Source organism: Sardina pilchardus, chromosome 11 (genome assembly GCF_963854185.1).
Source record: "Sardina pilchardus chromosome 11, fSarPil1.1, whole genome shotgun sequence".
NCBI classification, from domain to species: domain Eukaryota; kingdom Metazoa; phylum Chordata; class Actinopteri; order Clupeiformes; family Clupeidae; genus Sardina; species Sardina pilchardus.
In genome coordinates, this window is record NC_085004.1 from 28352830 (window position 1) to 28369657 (window position 16828).

The following is a 16828-nucleotide window of genomic DNA, read 5'->3' on the forward strand; positions in this document are numbered from 1 at the left end:
TGCACGTGCGTGCACAGGCTCCTGGCCCAGGGCTTGGTGTTGAACGCAGACACCAGCCGCAGCTCTTTGGCCGGCGGGGCCATCGCTGAGCTGAGGGAGGATGAGGACGAAGCCTACTTCAGCTCCTACGGCCACTACAGCATCCATGAAGAGATGCTCAAGGTACGTCTGCCAGCCCCACCTCCACCACCTCACGGCACCTGGCCATCATCTGAAGTTCAATGCCTCCGAAAGTTAGTAAATGCAAGTAGTAATATCCAGTTCTATGAGAGGATCTGCATAGAAAAAAGCAGCATAAGCATTTGCATTGCGATCAAAGTCTTAACCCCCCCCCCCCACCCACACACACCTCTCCCAACACACACCCACCCACACACATGCGTACACACCTCTTTCACTGCAGTGTATGTAGCGGGCTGCGATTGTGATTGGAGCCCAGCTTGCTGTGTGCGTTAATGCTCTGTTTGCGTCAGACCTCAAACTCTCATCACACCCCATAGGAGACGTGAGCCGTTGGCGCAGGAAGCTGCTGACGAACATTTAACGGGGCCCATGAAATACTCAACTCTATACGTCGACATTGACGTCTGCGAATGTATAGAAAATGCAAGCGTCATACTTTTCTTAACCCGTTCCTCACCTCTTGACCCTTCTGCTCTCCCTCACTGTCCCTCACTGTCACTTGTCATATACTGCAGTAATTGACTGTATACACCACCAATCCAGCCTTTTATGATGTGAATGAGATAGTTGTTCATTAGATAGATAGATAGATAGATAGATACTTAGATAGATACTTTATTGATCCCCAAGGGGAAATTCAATTAGTTGTTAAAAAGAAGATTTTTAAAGCTCAGAAATGACATTTTGAATCACAATCTCTCAAATTTGCCCCAATTGATGTGTCATATCTAGGAGTTAAATATGAATATTCAAGAATGTTCAAAGGAGAATATTCGCCATACGTCGTTTGTAAGATTATGGAAAGAGTAGTTAATTGCTTCCTTAAATGTGATGAGAGTTAAAGTAAATATTATCTTTATAACGGCAGGCCTTTGAAAAAAGATAATTTTCTCATTTTACTATACTAAAATAGCTCGAACGGATTAGTTAAATTATACATTTTTGGAATATTAACATTATTGAGAAAATCCTGTTTGATTTTTGAGACATAAGTGTTCCATGTCTAAAGACGCTTCCCTTCTCAATGGCAAAAATAGGCCAATTTACAGACAACTAACAGGCCTTAGGACAAACGTAAACTTATTTTCTTATTCTGCTTGTTTGCGAGTTTGTTACATCTCTCTTTGTATTTATTTAATTTGTTTAAAATGTATAGTGCATATTTGGTTTAAATCGATTCCCTATTTTCATTTTCGCAACTTCATGTTGGTTGGTCCGATCGATTGTGCAGTCGAGTTTCGAACGTTAAGTGACCGCCCTAGATTATAGTGATGGTTTAAATTGTTTTACCTCAGAATTACATTGTGGATTTGATCTTGTATTCAGTCGTTCAGCCTGTTTAAAACATCAAAAATAATCACTCTGCAGTTTAGTTTCCTTGTGTGCACCTCAATTAACATGGACCAGAGAAACCAAAAGAAAGAGTAGCTGAGAGGATCAGAAAAAAAATATATAGCCAAGCATGTTAAAGGTAGATAGTATCAGAACCTCACTGGATGTGGCTGCAGGATCAAATTGACCCTCAGATTGACATTTGACCCTGATTGACATTATCCTTCAGGATAATGAGCCGAAACACACAGCTAAATGCACCCAACAATGGTTAAGGTACAAGCAGAGGACTATTCTGAAGTGGTCTTCTGTGGGTCCAGTCGTAAATCCAATTGAACATCTCTGGAAAGCCTCTAGTATTTTGAATAATCCGGTATAATTTGTCACCCTGCTTTAATTGTTTTTTTTTTTCTGTTCAAAAGGAGGTGGGTCAGCTTTATGGCCAGGCATCCTTTCAATTCATTTGCACACATTTTTTTTGACAGATTTAGAAGCATTTTTATTAAATATTATTAGAGTAGCCTACAATTTTGACTAAATTGTTAATGATTATTAAGTGAGCACACCTGCACAGCCCACATGGAATACTGTTTGGGACACACTGACCTAATAGATCCTATTAAGGCTCCATGGTTTTCTTTGTGAATTGTCTACTTGATCTGTGTGATTTGGACTGTTGCTCTTTCATTTCTTTCTTTTCATATCAACTTTGTAATCCTAATACTTTCCCCACACTGAACCAATCCAGCGGATTATGCCTATGAGTACATATGCATAGACATAACTACTTGTCCTGATTCATTGACCTCTCAGAAACAATCCCTCTTACAGAGAGACATGTGTTCCATCTTTTTAATGGAAAAACTATGACAGCGTAATCATTTATATAACCAACCACACTGCTTTTGTCCCGCCCCCACCCAGGACAAGGTGCGCACCGAGAGCTACAGGGACTTCATGCACCTGAATCAGGACGTCTTCAAGGACAAGGTGAGCAGTCTCAGAGGGCCTGGCGAGCGCCTTCCCTCCTCAGGGTCCTGCCTGTGCGTCTACCCGCTATCCTCTCTCTTCGCTGGGGTTTTAAGTGCAGGAGTGCGACGGCATGGCCACGCTTTCTGGCGGGAAGAGAGAGGGAGAGGGAGACCGAGAGAGAGGGGGAGAGAGAGAGAGGGGGGATAAAGCTGGATAACGATGTGATGACAGCACTGATTTAAAACCCTCTGACTTTATTACACGCCAAAGCGTTTTTCAACAGCACCTAACCAGTGGACTGCACAGAGCTGATAACACAGGAGAGACCCCCCCCCCCCCCCCCTTACACACACACACACCTCTGTGTAATACACATACATACACACACACACACACACACACACACACACACACACACACACACACACACACACAGTGACGCATAGCAGCCTATACAGGCCTCATTTGTTATATGCTGATGGCGGCTTCACCAGGGCTGTTATGAGTGGCTGGGGGATGGGGGGAGGGCATGATTTGGAATTGGGGCTGGGGTTGGGGTTGGGGCGGGTGGGGGTTGGGCGTCGGGGCGACGAGAGCCAGGGCTTATCTTGGCCATCGGGGCAGCGGTGTTGGCGAAGGGGGGTGAGTTCGGCGGGCCGATGCGACCCTGTCAGCATGATAAACGCGCCCCGCTCTCTTATAGCATGGCTCGGCAGCGGGGGGATGGCAAGGACAAGCTGGCAGATCAGGAGTGCGTTCACTCCTTGTTTTGGCAGTGTGCTCCCTCCCTCCCTCCCTCCCTCCCTTTCTCTCTCCCCCTCTCTCTCATTCAATTCCTCACTCACTCCTTCTCCTCTCCACCTCCTCCTTCCGTCTGGCCTTCAGGTGGTGTTGGATGTTGGCTGTGGCACCGGAATCCTCTCCATGTTCGCGGCAAGGGCTGGTGCCAAGAAGGTCATTGGGGTTGACCAGTCCGAGATCATCTACCAGACCATGGACATCGTAAGGTTAGTGTGGTGTGCAGAAATAAGCAAGAAATCTAAACTTTGGGAAAAAAGTGGGCAAGATATATTTGGAAAACCATATCAAACATACAGTATCTATGAAGGTTCTTCCTACCGAAGCTCTAAGATGAAGGTTCAACATGTATAATTGTGGGTATGTTCAGTAGATTCCATCTAGTCTATGTGTCTGATATCCGAGGTGGTTACTCAGTTGGCCATGTATTGGATTACATTAGATTCACAATTAGTCATCCCCATGTCTCTAGCACCCATAACCATGTCTCATTGGAGGCGTGTTATCTCTCTGAGCTCTCCTCAGTAATGTACCCGGAGACCTTGCTGCCCTTGACCAGACTAATCTCCCTGGGCTGCAGAAGCTGACTTCCTGCTCTGGGTTGCAGGGGATGCTTGAGGGTCACGTCCATTGAGGTGGTGCGTTTGGTCTCTCAGCGAAAGGCCCGCAGAGGACTGCCTGACCTCCAGCGTTCTCATTATTTGTTCCCGGAGCACGACTCCAGTAAATCCAGTTGTTGTGAGTCTCTCGACTCGTGACGCTCGTAATTTAAGCCCTCCGCCGCGGACAGACAGTCGCCTTCTTCTCACACCTTCCCGCTCCGTAGAAGCTCTCCGCCCCATCTCGGTGCTTTGCGGGTTTTTTTACGGTGTCGTTCGCCCCAACCTCGGGAGTTATTAGGGCCCCATCTCATTTGCCATAAGAGCGGAATGGGAGTCATTTACATTGGGGTGGTATTCACCTCAGCCCCCGCTCCGCTCTCCGCTCTCTGCTCTCCGCTCTCTGCTGCTGCTCCTGCCGTGGCGTGGCGGCACGGCACGTTCTCTGATAGCGGTGCTTATGATTGGGTAAGGTGTCCCCGGCGGAGCAGCACACTGGGCCGGGCGAGCGCGCGCGGGGGGGGGACGCAGGTTTAATTTTACAGTCCAGCGGCTCGCCACGGGAGTCGCTCGGCCCGCGGGTCCACGCGGCTCGCCGCCTCGCGGCTCCCGATGTTTGCTCTGGTTTAGGTATGAGGCGTTCGTCGCCGCGCTCCCTCTTTTCTCTCTCCCTCTTTTCTCTCTCTCTCTCTCTCTCTCTCTCTCTCTCTCTCTCTCTCTCTCTTTTTCTCTTTCTCTTTCTCTGTCTTTTTCACTCTCTCTCTCTCTCCCTACATGCCCTCTGGAACTCACAGTGTCAGCAGTAAAAGATGATGTGCATTGAGTACACTCATCATTACAATAGAGCTTGTTGTTTGAGGCGCCGCTGACTGACGACCAGCCAGCATGAACACCTCCCCGCTGTGTGTGTGTGTGTGTGTGTCTCCAGCCAAACATTTGTGTGTGTGTGACTGTGTGTGTGTGTGTGTTTAGCCCACTACATTGTTCTCTCCGGGAGCTGAGAGCAGTTCATTTGCGTCTCACAGTGAGTTAGTGTGTGTCCTCTGATTTTATTGACTGAGTTAATTTGGACTCTGTCGCTTCTTCTGTGATTAATTGTTTACCTCAAGAGCGTGCAGATTTAAGGCTAATCTTAGAGCTGGCGTTCAGTCCATTTTCCCTGAGCTTGGTAGCTTGTTAAATAAAAACTATAGGAAGAGGTTTGTGTGCATGGCTAATCCCAGTGTCCTCTCGTGGTTGTAAACCTCTGTAGTCTGGGCTCCTGAACCTGTCCCCAGGGACATGACACTAGTGTGTCCCCAGGGATATAGCACCAGTGCAGAGAGAGAGGGAGAGAGAAAGAGAGGGAGAGAGAAAGAGAGGGAGAGAGAAAGAGAGAGAGAGAGAAAGAGAGAGAGAGAGGCTGGCTGTGGGGCTCCAGTGCATGGCTCTCAGTAGTCTATCCCTTACACCCCCTTCTCCCCCCCCCCTTTCTCTCTTTCTTTCTCTTCTGTATCTGACATTGTCCTCTAAATTACCCCTGTAATGAGATTACAGCCCCCCCCCCCTTCACTAAGACAGTCCTCAGAGCGGGGGGTGTGGGGGGGGGGGGGGTGGTGAGTGCGAACGCCACCGTGGGCCTCTGGGAGAGTGTGATAGTGAGGAGGGGCACAGATAAGGATCGGCCGGGCAAGAGCGCGCTCCGCCGCCGTGAGTAATCGCTCTGTCCCCAGTAACATTAGCTGTCATGGTAATGGAGTATTTAGAGAGATTGATACTCGCAGGCGGCTGGTCAAAAGAAGGGAAGATTGTTTAAAGTTGGGCGTCTGTCACACACACACACCGAGGCACGTAGGTGCTCAGGTGAAGATGGTGTTGGGATGGTGTTGGGATGGTGTTCCTCCAGTGGGGGAAGGTTTGGAGGCGGATGGACTCCACTATAATGCTGATGAATTAGCAGCCTTGCTGGAGTGTGCTCGTCTCCATTTGTACTATAGGACAGGACACCATTCCCCATTGAGTTCCCCATTGAGGGCAAACAGTCACAGAAATGTTTTTGTTGTGTGTTGTTTGTTTGTTCGTTTGATTTTGTTTATTTATTGATCTATTAGGATGAAGCTTAAAGGACAATGTTTGCTGCCTTTGTAGAGTCATGATTCAGGTCTTTCAGGCTGTCCTAGACGTGATGGGGCCTTTTAGCCATTTCAGTCCTGTAAGTTTCCATAGTGAAACGGTTTAGTACTTTGTGACTTTATCGCTTTATGTCTTGTCTGATTTCCCCTCCCAGATCCAACAACTTGGATGAGACCATCACTCTAATTAAGGGCCGTATAGAGGAGGTCACCCTGCCGGTGGAGAAGGTGGACATCATCATCTCGGAGTGGATGGTGAGTGTCTGTGGGAATGCACACTGGACTACAGTCACTTTTACAAATCACAGTTCACAACCACTGGCTAATTGTGGTTGAGCTCTATGCACAAATATATAACCAGGCTCTCTAGGATTTTTTTTTAATTAAAAAAAATGTCCTGCAATTGCGGGTTGCAAGTTGCTCTTATAGTGTTATGGTGATATTTCTGCACACAATTTTAGGACTTCCTACAGGAAATAGTATAAGTATGGTATTTGTATGTCATTCCAGTGCAAAGGGGAAATCAAACTTAAAAAGAAATAATCCCAATAAAGGAGTACCTTATTTTAAAATTTGGAGAAAAAGCATGACTTCCCTTAAATAAGTCTGTAATGCGATATGAATACAAAATAGGTTGCATTAACCTAAGGAAAAAATAGCAATTTCATGCTTGCTTTGTCATTACACAACATTGCGTTGGATGCACATGGTCAAAGTAAAGATGCAAAAATGATGATAAACGAAAGAAATGATAAATTAGTTGTTTGTTTCTGTAATTTTTAAATGCGGGTGATGTACTTTGTAAGAAAAAACAAAAATCAGTCATTTTTTGGTGAGCGTGACATGAGCATAAGCTGCAATTGCATTGAGCGAGGAGTCGGATCGTACCACATGCTGAAGAGAGGCTCCTGCCGTGAGCAGTTGATCATAATTACACATACTCTTATAGCTCTGGCATGCACAAATGATGTCTGTAGCTGGTGCCTTCCCTCTGCAGGAATGCACTCAGCATTTATGGCATGATCCCTTCTGGCATATTGGTAGAAACCATGCTACAGACTCCAAGCTTCCCTACTTGTACAATGAAATGATTTCATATTCATGAGCCGTGTCTCATCTGACCATCTGATGACTTCCCAGCATGCCCGGGGGCAGGCGCATGTTTCACCGCCGCGGCGCTCGGCAGTGTGGGTAAATTGAATTTCTGCCGGGGGGCCGCGGCGCTGTGGAAAAATGAGGGATAGTGGCTGTAATCTCCAGTGGCATAAACTCTGCCGGCATTAATAAATTTGCGGATTCAGCCGTCACTTTTCATCTGACCACCCTGACAAGACTGATGATTATACAGTGTGGAGAGTGTGGCCCCTGCTCCAGTGGTCGCCCCTGCCCTGCTGGGACAGTCTGATACTTCTGACACGAGACAGTGAAATGACTTACGCGGGTAAAAAAATAAAATAAAATTGGGAAAAGTTTGTTTTCAGTCTAGCAATCTAACAGATAAGTCGTGTAGTTGTTTGTTGTTGTTGCCACCTAATGGTCTTCATTTCCACGCCGTATGTTATGGCTATGAAACGCAGTGTCATGTGGAGCGTAAACTGAGGAGAGTTTGCTGCTGGTTAATTACTGCGTGTTGATCAAAGAGGAGTTTTCAAGTGATTACAAAGGCAGTGAAAAATGGAGGCGTGCGTGTGTGTTGATGCGGACATAGACTAGAGGAGCCAGTCACGCTCACATCCGTCCAGGTGTTGGCGCCTGAGGGGGGGCATTTGGCTGGGAGTGTGGGCCAGCGATGAGCTGAGCTGAGCTGAGCTGTGCTGGGACGGCCTGGCGAGCAGCGCAATACATCACCGCTTCGCCCGTGAATGACCCCAACACCGCCCCCCCCCCCCCCAACTCCCTCACCTGAGGCGAGATACATGTGGGCGATGCCAGCCGTGTCCTCGTGTTTTTTTGTCCAGTGTGTGTGTACAGAGCTGGGTACAAAACTGGGTCACGCTGCCCGCCACAGGTGCCAGCCAGGCAGCCCGAGGCCCCTCGCAGAGGACGGCCCAGAAAGTTCAGCCCTAAAATTAGCAACTTTCCAGCGCCGCGGTGCTGAGTCCCTCCCGTCACAGCTCAGATGTAACCAACGAGTCCAATTGCCATAAATGAGAGAGAGAGAGAGAGAGAGAGAGAGAGAGAGAGAGAGAGAGAGAGAGAGAGAGAGAGAGAGAGAGAGAGAGAGAGAGAGAGAGAGAGAGAGAGAGTGAGAGTGAGAGTGAGAGTGAGAGTGAGAGTGAGAGTGAGAGTGAGAGTGAGAGTGAGAGTGAGAGTGAGAGTGAGAGTGAGAGAGTGAGAGAGTGAGAGAGTGAGAGAGTGAGAGAGTGAGAGAGTGAGAGAGTGAGAGAGTGTGAGAGTGTGAGAGTGTGAGAGAGAGAAATGCCATCCGCCATTACAGGAGAGTGAGTGATTGTGTACCGGAGGCCGTCGTGTTTTTCCATTCGTCTCGTGATGTAGGAATATTTTCTCAGCCGGAGGGTGCATTACTCCCGTTTCCTCCGGAGGTGAAAGATGGACCGAGGGTCCAGTCCAGACGTATTATTAAAGGAAAATTAGGGTCAGTAGAGCTCCGCGTCCACCGCCACTATACCACCGGACCGCGGCCCTGATGGATTGAGAGGGAAAGCGTTGTGCTCCGTCACGGAGATTGTGCAGTTAACCTCCACGTTCCCTCAGCACCGCCCCGGTGCACTCACCCAAAGGGGGTGAGTTTGTGTATACTGGCACCAGGTCACGCTGGCTCTCCACCGAAGGCGTTACTGGAGTCTTTTTTTGAGTTGTGTGTCTGGGATAGGTTAGCCTCGGTGGGAATGTGCCTTTGTAGTCTTAGCGTTTCGCTAACATTGGATGGAAATGCCACCGTCTGCGAGACGGGCTTTGTGAAGAGATGAATTGCACTGGCGGGTGCTTGGGAGGAAAGTTCACTCCCTTTGAGGAGAAGCCTATGACTTCCCCTCTCGTCAAAAACTTCTTCAGGGGCTGTCAGCGTGTGTGTGTGTGTGTGTGTGTGTACTGTGTACGTGCAGTTTAATAAATCAGAGGGGGTAATTTTCGGGGGGACGAGTCGTTGTCTGGCGGAGAGGTGTTTGAAAGACGGCTCAAAGGCGCTGCCTTGTCATTTCATAACTCACCGAATTGATCCTCACTTGAAGCACAGGGAAAAAAACAAACATGCCGCTGGAGATAAGAGAGGGTATGAGAGAGAGAGAGAGAGAAATAGAGAGAGAAATAGAGAGAGAAATAGAGAGAGAGGGAGAGAGAGAGAGAGAGGGAGAGAGAGGAGTGGTGGCACTGGCTCTGGCCTGGAGAAGTCAGAGGAGAGGTTAGCGGGAGGCAGAATCCAGCTTGTCACAGACAGATCCATCATGCCTGGCTGCATCTGAGGCTGGTGCGCTCCACTCTTTTTTGTTTTGTTCAGACATGGGGAAATAAGACTGCACTCTCCAGCCTCCTCTCAGGTGAGAGGTGACGGATGGACTAATCCCAGACTGGGCCAGACGGAGTTCAGTTCTGCTGTAAGCACACTTGCACAGAAGCGTGGGTCGATGCCATTGATACAAGTCTTTACAATGGGAGGCTGCTTAATGTGCTTTCAGTTCTTTATTTGTTTGTCCTAAAATAGACCGCTTAGGTTGTTTGTGTTCTGTCCTGGAGTTCTCTTGTTTTGCTGAAGTTTGTGTAGTCTCTGTTAGGCCTACACGACATCATGAACATCTTTGTAGTGAGAACACTCTTCAGTATTGTGATATTATTAAAAGAAAAAAAAAAAATGCATGCAGTTTTTGTGTCAGCCTTACAGTTATTACATAGACCCCAAACATTGAATAGCCCATCCCCAAAGAATAAAGTGAAACATACAAGACAAGCTCAACAAATTTCTTGAAATACATGGAAATCACAATCTGGTACAAATATACAGCAAGCAATATGGTGCTTTGGCTCCACATTGTGGATTTGAAGTTTGCGCCTCCCCACCGTAAGTGAGGAATGACACTGTAGGGTCTGTTTGATTAGCTTAGGGTGTGAGTAGTTTAGGCTGCTAGCACACAGAGCAAATTGAGGTAAACCATTGTCAGAAAATTGAAGTGCAAAGCTTTCAGATTGATGTAGTTCTGAATATGATGTGTTTGAAACCAGTTACGTAATTTGAGATAGCATACAGTACTCTCAGTTTTAATGTTAATGAAACCGGTGCTTCTAATGATCTCTTGTTGATGCACTTGGGTCTACCCTTTCTTGTCAATAGCAGTGATAATATGGGCTGTGGTGATGTGTAAAGGAAACTTTTGTCCATTTTAAGAGTTGGACTTTACAAACTCTGAGCCTGGCGTGGCGTGGTGTAAGTGGCAGCCATTTTGTAAAGCACTGCAGAGATGCTGACATTAATGAGCCTCTGGGTGGAATGCAGAGTTAGGGGAGGGGGACGTAGAGCTTGATGTAGATTAACCCAGCGCCCAAACTTACTTGGAGATTGCTCCGTGTAATTGCGGAGCTCCATCTCATTGGTTATTGTTTGCATGCAGAGTGTGAGTCCATGCGTCCGGTAAATAAAATGACTTGTCTTATTTATTCATTGCGGTACAGACAGTCTGTTGCAGTTTGTTTATTCCGATCATTGTTTGTTCGGGTTGCAGTGATGATGATGAAAATGCGATTTATCGGTCAGTATTGTTTTCTTTCTCTCTCTGTGCTGTTCTCTACATCCCTCTTTCTCTTTCTCTCGTGTCTGTGTGTGGCATAGCTTAGCGTGCGGTTGCTCTGTGTGTGATTGTGCAGTAGCTGAATTAATGGCAGATTCCCATCCGTGGCCTCATTACCTGCTGATAGGAGTCTTACCTGCCGCAGGAGAGGACAGCTGTAATCACTCATCCAGTCCCCTGGCCCTCACGGCCTGTCTCTCACTCACACACACACACACAAAAACACACACACACACACACACACACACACACACACACACTCTCTCTCTCTCTCTCTCTCTCTCTCTCTCTCTCTCTCTCTCTCTCTCTCTCTCTCTCTCTCTCTCTCTGACACAAAGAAACACACACACACACACACTGTTTAGCTACAGCATTTCACTTCTGGCACAGGTCAGCCAGAGGCCCCTCGCTGCAGTTTGCTCTGCGCTGGCTGAGACCTCCGCGGAGCCGCTCGTTTCCCTCTCTGGGAACTTTCCTCCTCCTCGCTCTTATCAGCCCCGACGCCTCACCTCAGCCAAATGATAGTCAGCGGCCGCACTGCGCCGGGGGGATTTCACTTTATTCCCCTGTCTCATTCCGCGCTCATTTCCTCTCCTCCTGATATCCCACGATTCATCCTATCCATCACGTCAAATGGAAAAGTTCCGCGGCTCCTCCGCCGCATGTTCTCTCCCCCCCTTCTCCTCTGCTCCGGTGGGTTCTTGCCGGCTGCCGCCACACCGCCAAACAATGCACCTCTCACTGAGCTTTTGTCCTGGGAGAGGAACCCCCACCACGCCGGGGCATTTGCCTGTGATGGGGAGCTTGTCTCCGTTTAATGGCCTTATATGCTATGGAACATTGCCCTCTCATAGCATTCATATGGAAATCAGGTCCCAGCGCTGCAGGCAGAACAATGGGCTACCCAAAGCAGTTTTGGCTGCCGCCCACTGTGTGTTATTTAGGGAAACATGCTAGTACGCTGACACTCGTTCTGCTCTCCAGTAGCCTTCTCAGGCTGACGCTCAGATGGCATGACACTTGACATGATGCTATGAGAATGATCATGACTTTTGAATGGCAACGGGGTGCTGTAATGACCTTCTACTGCTTTTGGTCAATACTAGTTTTTATTATGTTTAGTGTCAAAAGATCTATTACCTATGCCCAAGGAAGTATTCTCACAGTAAGTGTTTTATCAGTAAATCCTGTTGGTGTTGCCACTGACATTCAGTATATGAACTGTGAAAATGTCATGGGAAATCCTGCTGTGAACTATACCGTTATCGCATTTTTCCCAGTATAGTTAGGACTGTGTATAAAATAATCGAGACAATTTATTCCCAGGACGCTGGAAATAACGCTGTAGCTGTAGCTGCCTCTTTAAGAGTCAGGATGTCCATTGTCCACTATCAAATAACATTTGGCTGTTCAAAACCGAAATTGGTAGTGTATGGTCAAATACTTCCGAAAGTGAATTGGTCAGAAGTCAACCAATAAGCAGTATGGGGTGAGTGAAGTTCAACAACAGTTGGGAGTGGCATTAGAATGTGGACTTTCTCCCCTTGTGTCGCGGATTCCAACAACAGAATGTTTTATATATAAATATATATATATGCCAACAGATAACAGCTTTCTTGATGCTATTTGATTTGATTGTGTCTGTCTGAGTAAGTGTGTGTGTGTGAGTGAGTGAGTGAGTCTCCACATAATCCCCCTGGAAACAGGGTGTGATGTTGTTCGGCAGTAATTGAAAAGATTTTACAACGGGATGCTCTGGGTGTGTGGAGAGGAAGGCTGTGCTGATGCCAGGTTTTTCACGAGGCCAGAATGACAGCCCTGGGCATCAGGACAGCGGCTTACTGCAGTCCCATTGACAGAGGCTCCAACAGTGCTGTGTAAACTTGCGTGTCTATTAGCCAACATGCCAGCTTTTCTGGGTAATGCAGAAAGGAACTAGCTTTAGGACAGAGAAGTTTGATCTTTTAAAACATCTGCCAATCAAACATGACTTTTTTTAATGTGTGTTTTTTTGGGCAGACACACACACATACATATAGAGGGGCCTTCTTTGAATTTTATTTGTAAAAATGCTCATTCAGAACTATTGCTCCCAGTCGTTATGGAGCTTAAACTGTGCAAAATCGTAAAATGACTCACTCAAAATGTTTCTCTGTGTGTGTGTGTGTGTGTGTGTAGATTTATAAGATAATTAATTTAATGTGCACAAAACCGTCTCATCTCATTTTCATTAGGCCTACTTCTCTCATTAGCTGCCTTCATGGAAATCTGCGCTGATTCGGCGTCGGTCAGCCCGTAAATCAAAAACGCCACCTCACTCCTCACTAATGCTCTGCTCACGGCACCATTACGCTTCCCAGACATACGTTTATGCGGGGAAGGAAAGACATCAGCCCGAAAACAAACTACAGCAACTAAACTCTGCAGAGCCACTACTTTTTTTGCTTGTGCTTTTATTTTTTTGGGACCTAGCTCCTCTTGCCAGGAAAACCACGATACTGACTTTCCTGAGTGACTGGTGTCGGTACGGCTTAAGAGGGGCCGGCTGACGTGAGGCCCAATCACTCAGGCGCGGAGGTGATGGCGACACGGGAGAGAGCAGTGCAGCTTTAATTAGCTTTCCCTCCACACAGCCCTGACATGCACCACAACAGAAGGCTACAGAGAAGGTGCGGTAGGATTGGGCAGGGAGTCGGTCTCCTAACACTCCATATGTGTTGGATTGGTTGTCTGATTTAAATTGGGCCGCAGCCAGTCTGCAAACATAAGAAAAAAATATTTAATGGAGGGGGAAAGCATCCTTGTTCTGTCGTACTGAAGGTGTCCACGGGGCCTTCGGAACAGCATGGCAATTCCACCTCTACTCATCCATTCAGCATTCCGTGCAGAATTCCATGTCTCGCTCCGTGCTCCTATAGCTTGGCCCATGCTGCTGTCCTCCTCCCGCGCTCTCGTGGATCCCGGCCATAGATTTCCTGCCAGGGGCCATTATTTTCCTATTGTTTGTGTTCAACACTGACCTCCAGCGCCGCCACTCAATTAGCCTGGAGTTGTCTACGGGCAGCTGCAGCCATGCACGCCCTGATGAATGTGCAGAACGGCTCTTCAGCACGCAGGCCATCGCAGCCTCTCTCCAAGCCCTCGGAAGAGACGCTGGAAAGGTGCCATTTTAGAGCAGCTCTGTGAAGCCAATGCAACCTCCTGCAAGTTGACGAAGGCACCATTCAAGTGCATTTATTAGGCTCTTCAATGCTGTAAAGAAGAATAGATGTGATATAATCGTTGGACTTGATTTCTTTAATGCTGGCTTTGGTGGTGAAAGTAAAGGTTTTGCTTTCCTCATTCTTAAGATACTTTGAGAAGCCGACAACTGTAAAAATTGCCAACTTTGCACTCCGCTACTTAAGCTATAGAATTGCACAATGAGGCAGTTTTTTTTGCTCTTATCGTGAGATGGCGCCTGGGAGAGATTGTGGCGCTTTCGGTTTGCAGCGTAGCCATCAAACTTGACTTATTATCTCGTCCCTAGCGGCTCCTGCGCCCCGAGATGTTTCCTACTGTGTGCTGCGGCGGCTCTGAGACGCTCCTCAGAATGGAATTAACCACCAGGCCTTGTGTACAGCGGCACCTCCAGTGCAGAGCTCTGAAGTCGTAGTCAGTGTGTTCCGTCATATTCTATCCAGTCTCATCGTTCACGCTCCGCTGCCTTTACTATTCTCCCCGAAGCCTCCATGCAGCGCGGGAACGCTACCTTGTTTCAGTAATTAATGGTGAACATGCAAAACGTGTGAGAGAGAGAGAAAAGAGAGAGAGAGAGGGAGAACGAGCGAGAGAGCGAGAGTGGAAGGAGAAAAGCAAGGGGGAGAGGGAGAGAGAGAGCGTCACGATGCAGGGGCCTTGAAGTGGAGGGCTTGGAGGATGGGTAATTCAGCTTCCGGAAGGCTCTCTCCCTGCAGTGGAAGCAGCCGCCTGTGAAATTGGGTTCTAAATTACAGCGTGGGGAAGATCGGCCATCAGTCCAACGCTGCGGCTGTTTAAAAATGACCCGGGCCGGGCCGGGACCAAGGACAAAAAGCAGGTGTGCTGCCGCTTGCTGCCGCCACTGTTGGCCGGAGGCCTCCCAAATAGCACAACACAACCAAATCAGGACCAAATCACCACAGCTGTGCCCCCCCCCCCCAATCCCACCTCTCTTGTCTCACACACAAACACAAACACCCCTCTCTCTTGGAGAAGCTACCGAAACTGGATGTGATAAGCATGGCCAGCTGAGTTCACTCAGAGGACAGAGATGCCTTTATTGGTCCATATATTTACACTCTCTATCCCAACAACCCCACCACCACACACCCACACACACACACACACACACACACACACACACACACAGCCCAGTTGTGAGCCAGTCCCTGGTTTGAGTCATTAGGAGGCTTATCGGTGTGGCCTGACCGTCACTCTGCTCCTCGCTCCTCTCCCTGCTTGACTGATGAGCTGAGAGTGCTACGGTGAGCAGATAAAGCCATGGAGAGACCGCCAGCGGGTTTCTCTCTCTCTCTCTCCCTTTCTCTCTCTGTCTTTCTGTCCTCCCTCCTTTCTTTCTTTTTCTCTCTCTATCTGTATCTTCAGCCCTGCTAATAAGGCTCTCAGCCACTTTTAACTCCCTTTCCCTGTCTGGAGGCGTCTTTGAATATAGTGTGTTCACTTTGGTAAATAAACTTTCAAATGGAGGGAGCTAGCGATGGAACTTTTTGAGTATTCCAGCACCTTTACGCACAGCAGAAGAATTGTTTGAAAGGAGGAGCTTTCCCAGTTTTTTTTTGTGGTGCTAGACTTAAAGAGGAACTATGCAGGTTTAGCTATATCTTCGCTGTTTTCTCATTTTACGCTTGCATTTTACGCTTTGCAGAAAAAGAGGTTCCTGAGGAACCATTAGTGAATAGAGATGTCCAACTATGGGAGAGGATATCTCTTAGCTTGCACAGAATTGGTCTTCCAAACACATTCAGCTCATCAGCCAGGCAGTCGCCAGATGTATAGCCAGTAGTCACCGAATCTAGACATTGTTTTGTGGGCCCGGTAATGTTGGTGTATGCTCTTTATACACAAGCTGAGAGCGGTGTTGAAATAAATAAGAGCAATCGACTCTCTGCCATTCAAGCGGAGGCCCAAGGAGATGTGGCCCAAAGCTCCGTCTCAGCAGAAATGGAATAAAGGCGAAGGGTAATACGCCGTCCACTCAGCCAGAACGCAGGGGTCAGCGAGGGGTCACCTCCAACAGAGGGTGCAGTGGGCTGCCAGCAGTGTGTGTGTGTGTGTGTGTAGGTCTGTGTCGGGAGAAAAGGCACTAGCCGCCCAGTCTCCGTAAACCCAACAATCCTGATTTCCTGTGGGAAGTTTGTGTGTGTGTGTGTGTGTGTGTGTGTGTGTGTGTGTGTGACCTAGTTATGCCATTTCAGCAGTACTGTCAGCCTTGTGCTGCGTTTTAATCATGGGACATTTAGGCATTATCTAAATCCATTCACGCTGCAATGTAGTGTACAGTGTTGTAATGGGGTTTGTAAACATCTCTTTATTGCGCTTGAAACAGCATTTGTGTAACGTTTGGATCTCCCCTTGCGTGTGTCTCCTCAGGGTTACTTCCTGCTGTTTGAGTCGATGCTGGACTCGGTGCTGTGTGCGCGGGACATGTACCTGGCAGAAGGAGGCTCCGGTAAGTCAGCGCTTGTTTATATTGCATTACCGACACACCACCGCGCCGTCCGACCTCATCCACGAGCGCGCATCACACCGCCGCGCTAAACACGTCTGCCGCAGCTCGGACTTGACAGGCCCATCTGTCTTCCGTTACTGCGGCGTAAAACTCCGTTAACGCTCCCGCTCTTCACCAAAGGCGCAGCGGTCCTAAAAAAAAAAAAAAACGCCTTCCCCATCGCCACCTGCTTGTTTGTGGAAAGTCTTGTGTTTCCGAGTTTTGTGCTCTGGCCTCTGTTTACTTGCCCGCTTTGGTCATACATCTCCCGAGCGCTTAGGAGTCCACTCAGAGTACGCCGGAGGAGGGAGCGAAATGAGGAGAAGATGGGATGGCATGAGGATA

General features: G+C 48.0%; 1 protein-coding gene across 1 annotated transcript in view; it reads left to right on the forward strand.

Annotated features, from left to right (window-relative positions):
- prmt3 (protein arginine methyltransferase 3) overlaps nucleotides 1–16828 on the forward strand; it is a 41158-nt gene that overhangs the window by 2782 nt on the left and 21548 nt on the right. Inside the window, exons 7-11 of the mRNA XM_062549655.1 lie at nucleotides 18–162; nucleotides 2440–2505; nucleotides 3373–3494; nucleotides 6151–6250; nucleotides 16366–16444. Coding sequence (XP_062405639.1) covers nucleotides 18–162; nucleotides 2440–2505; nucleotides 3373–3494; nucleotides 6151–6250; nucleotides 16366–16444 — 512 coding nt within the window. The remainder of the gene's footprint in view (nucleotides 1–17; nucleotides 163–2439; nucleotides 2506–3372; nucleotides 3495–6150; nucleotides 6251–16365; nucleotides 16445–16828) is intronic.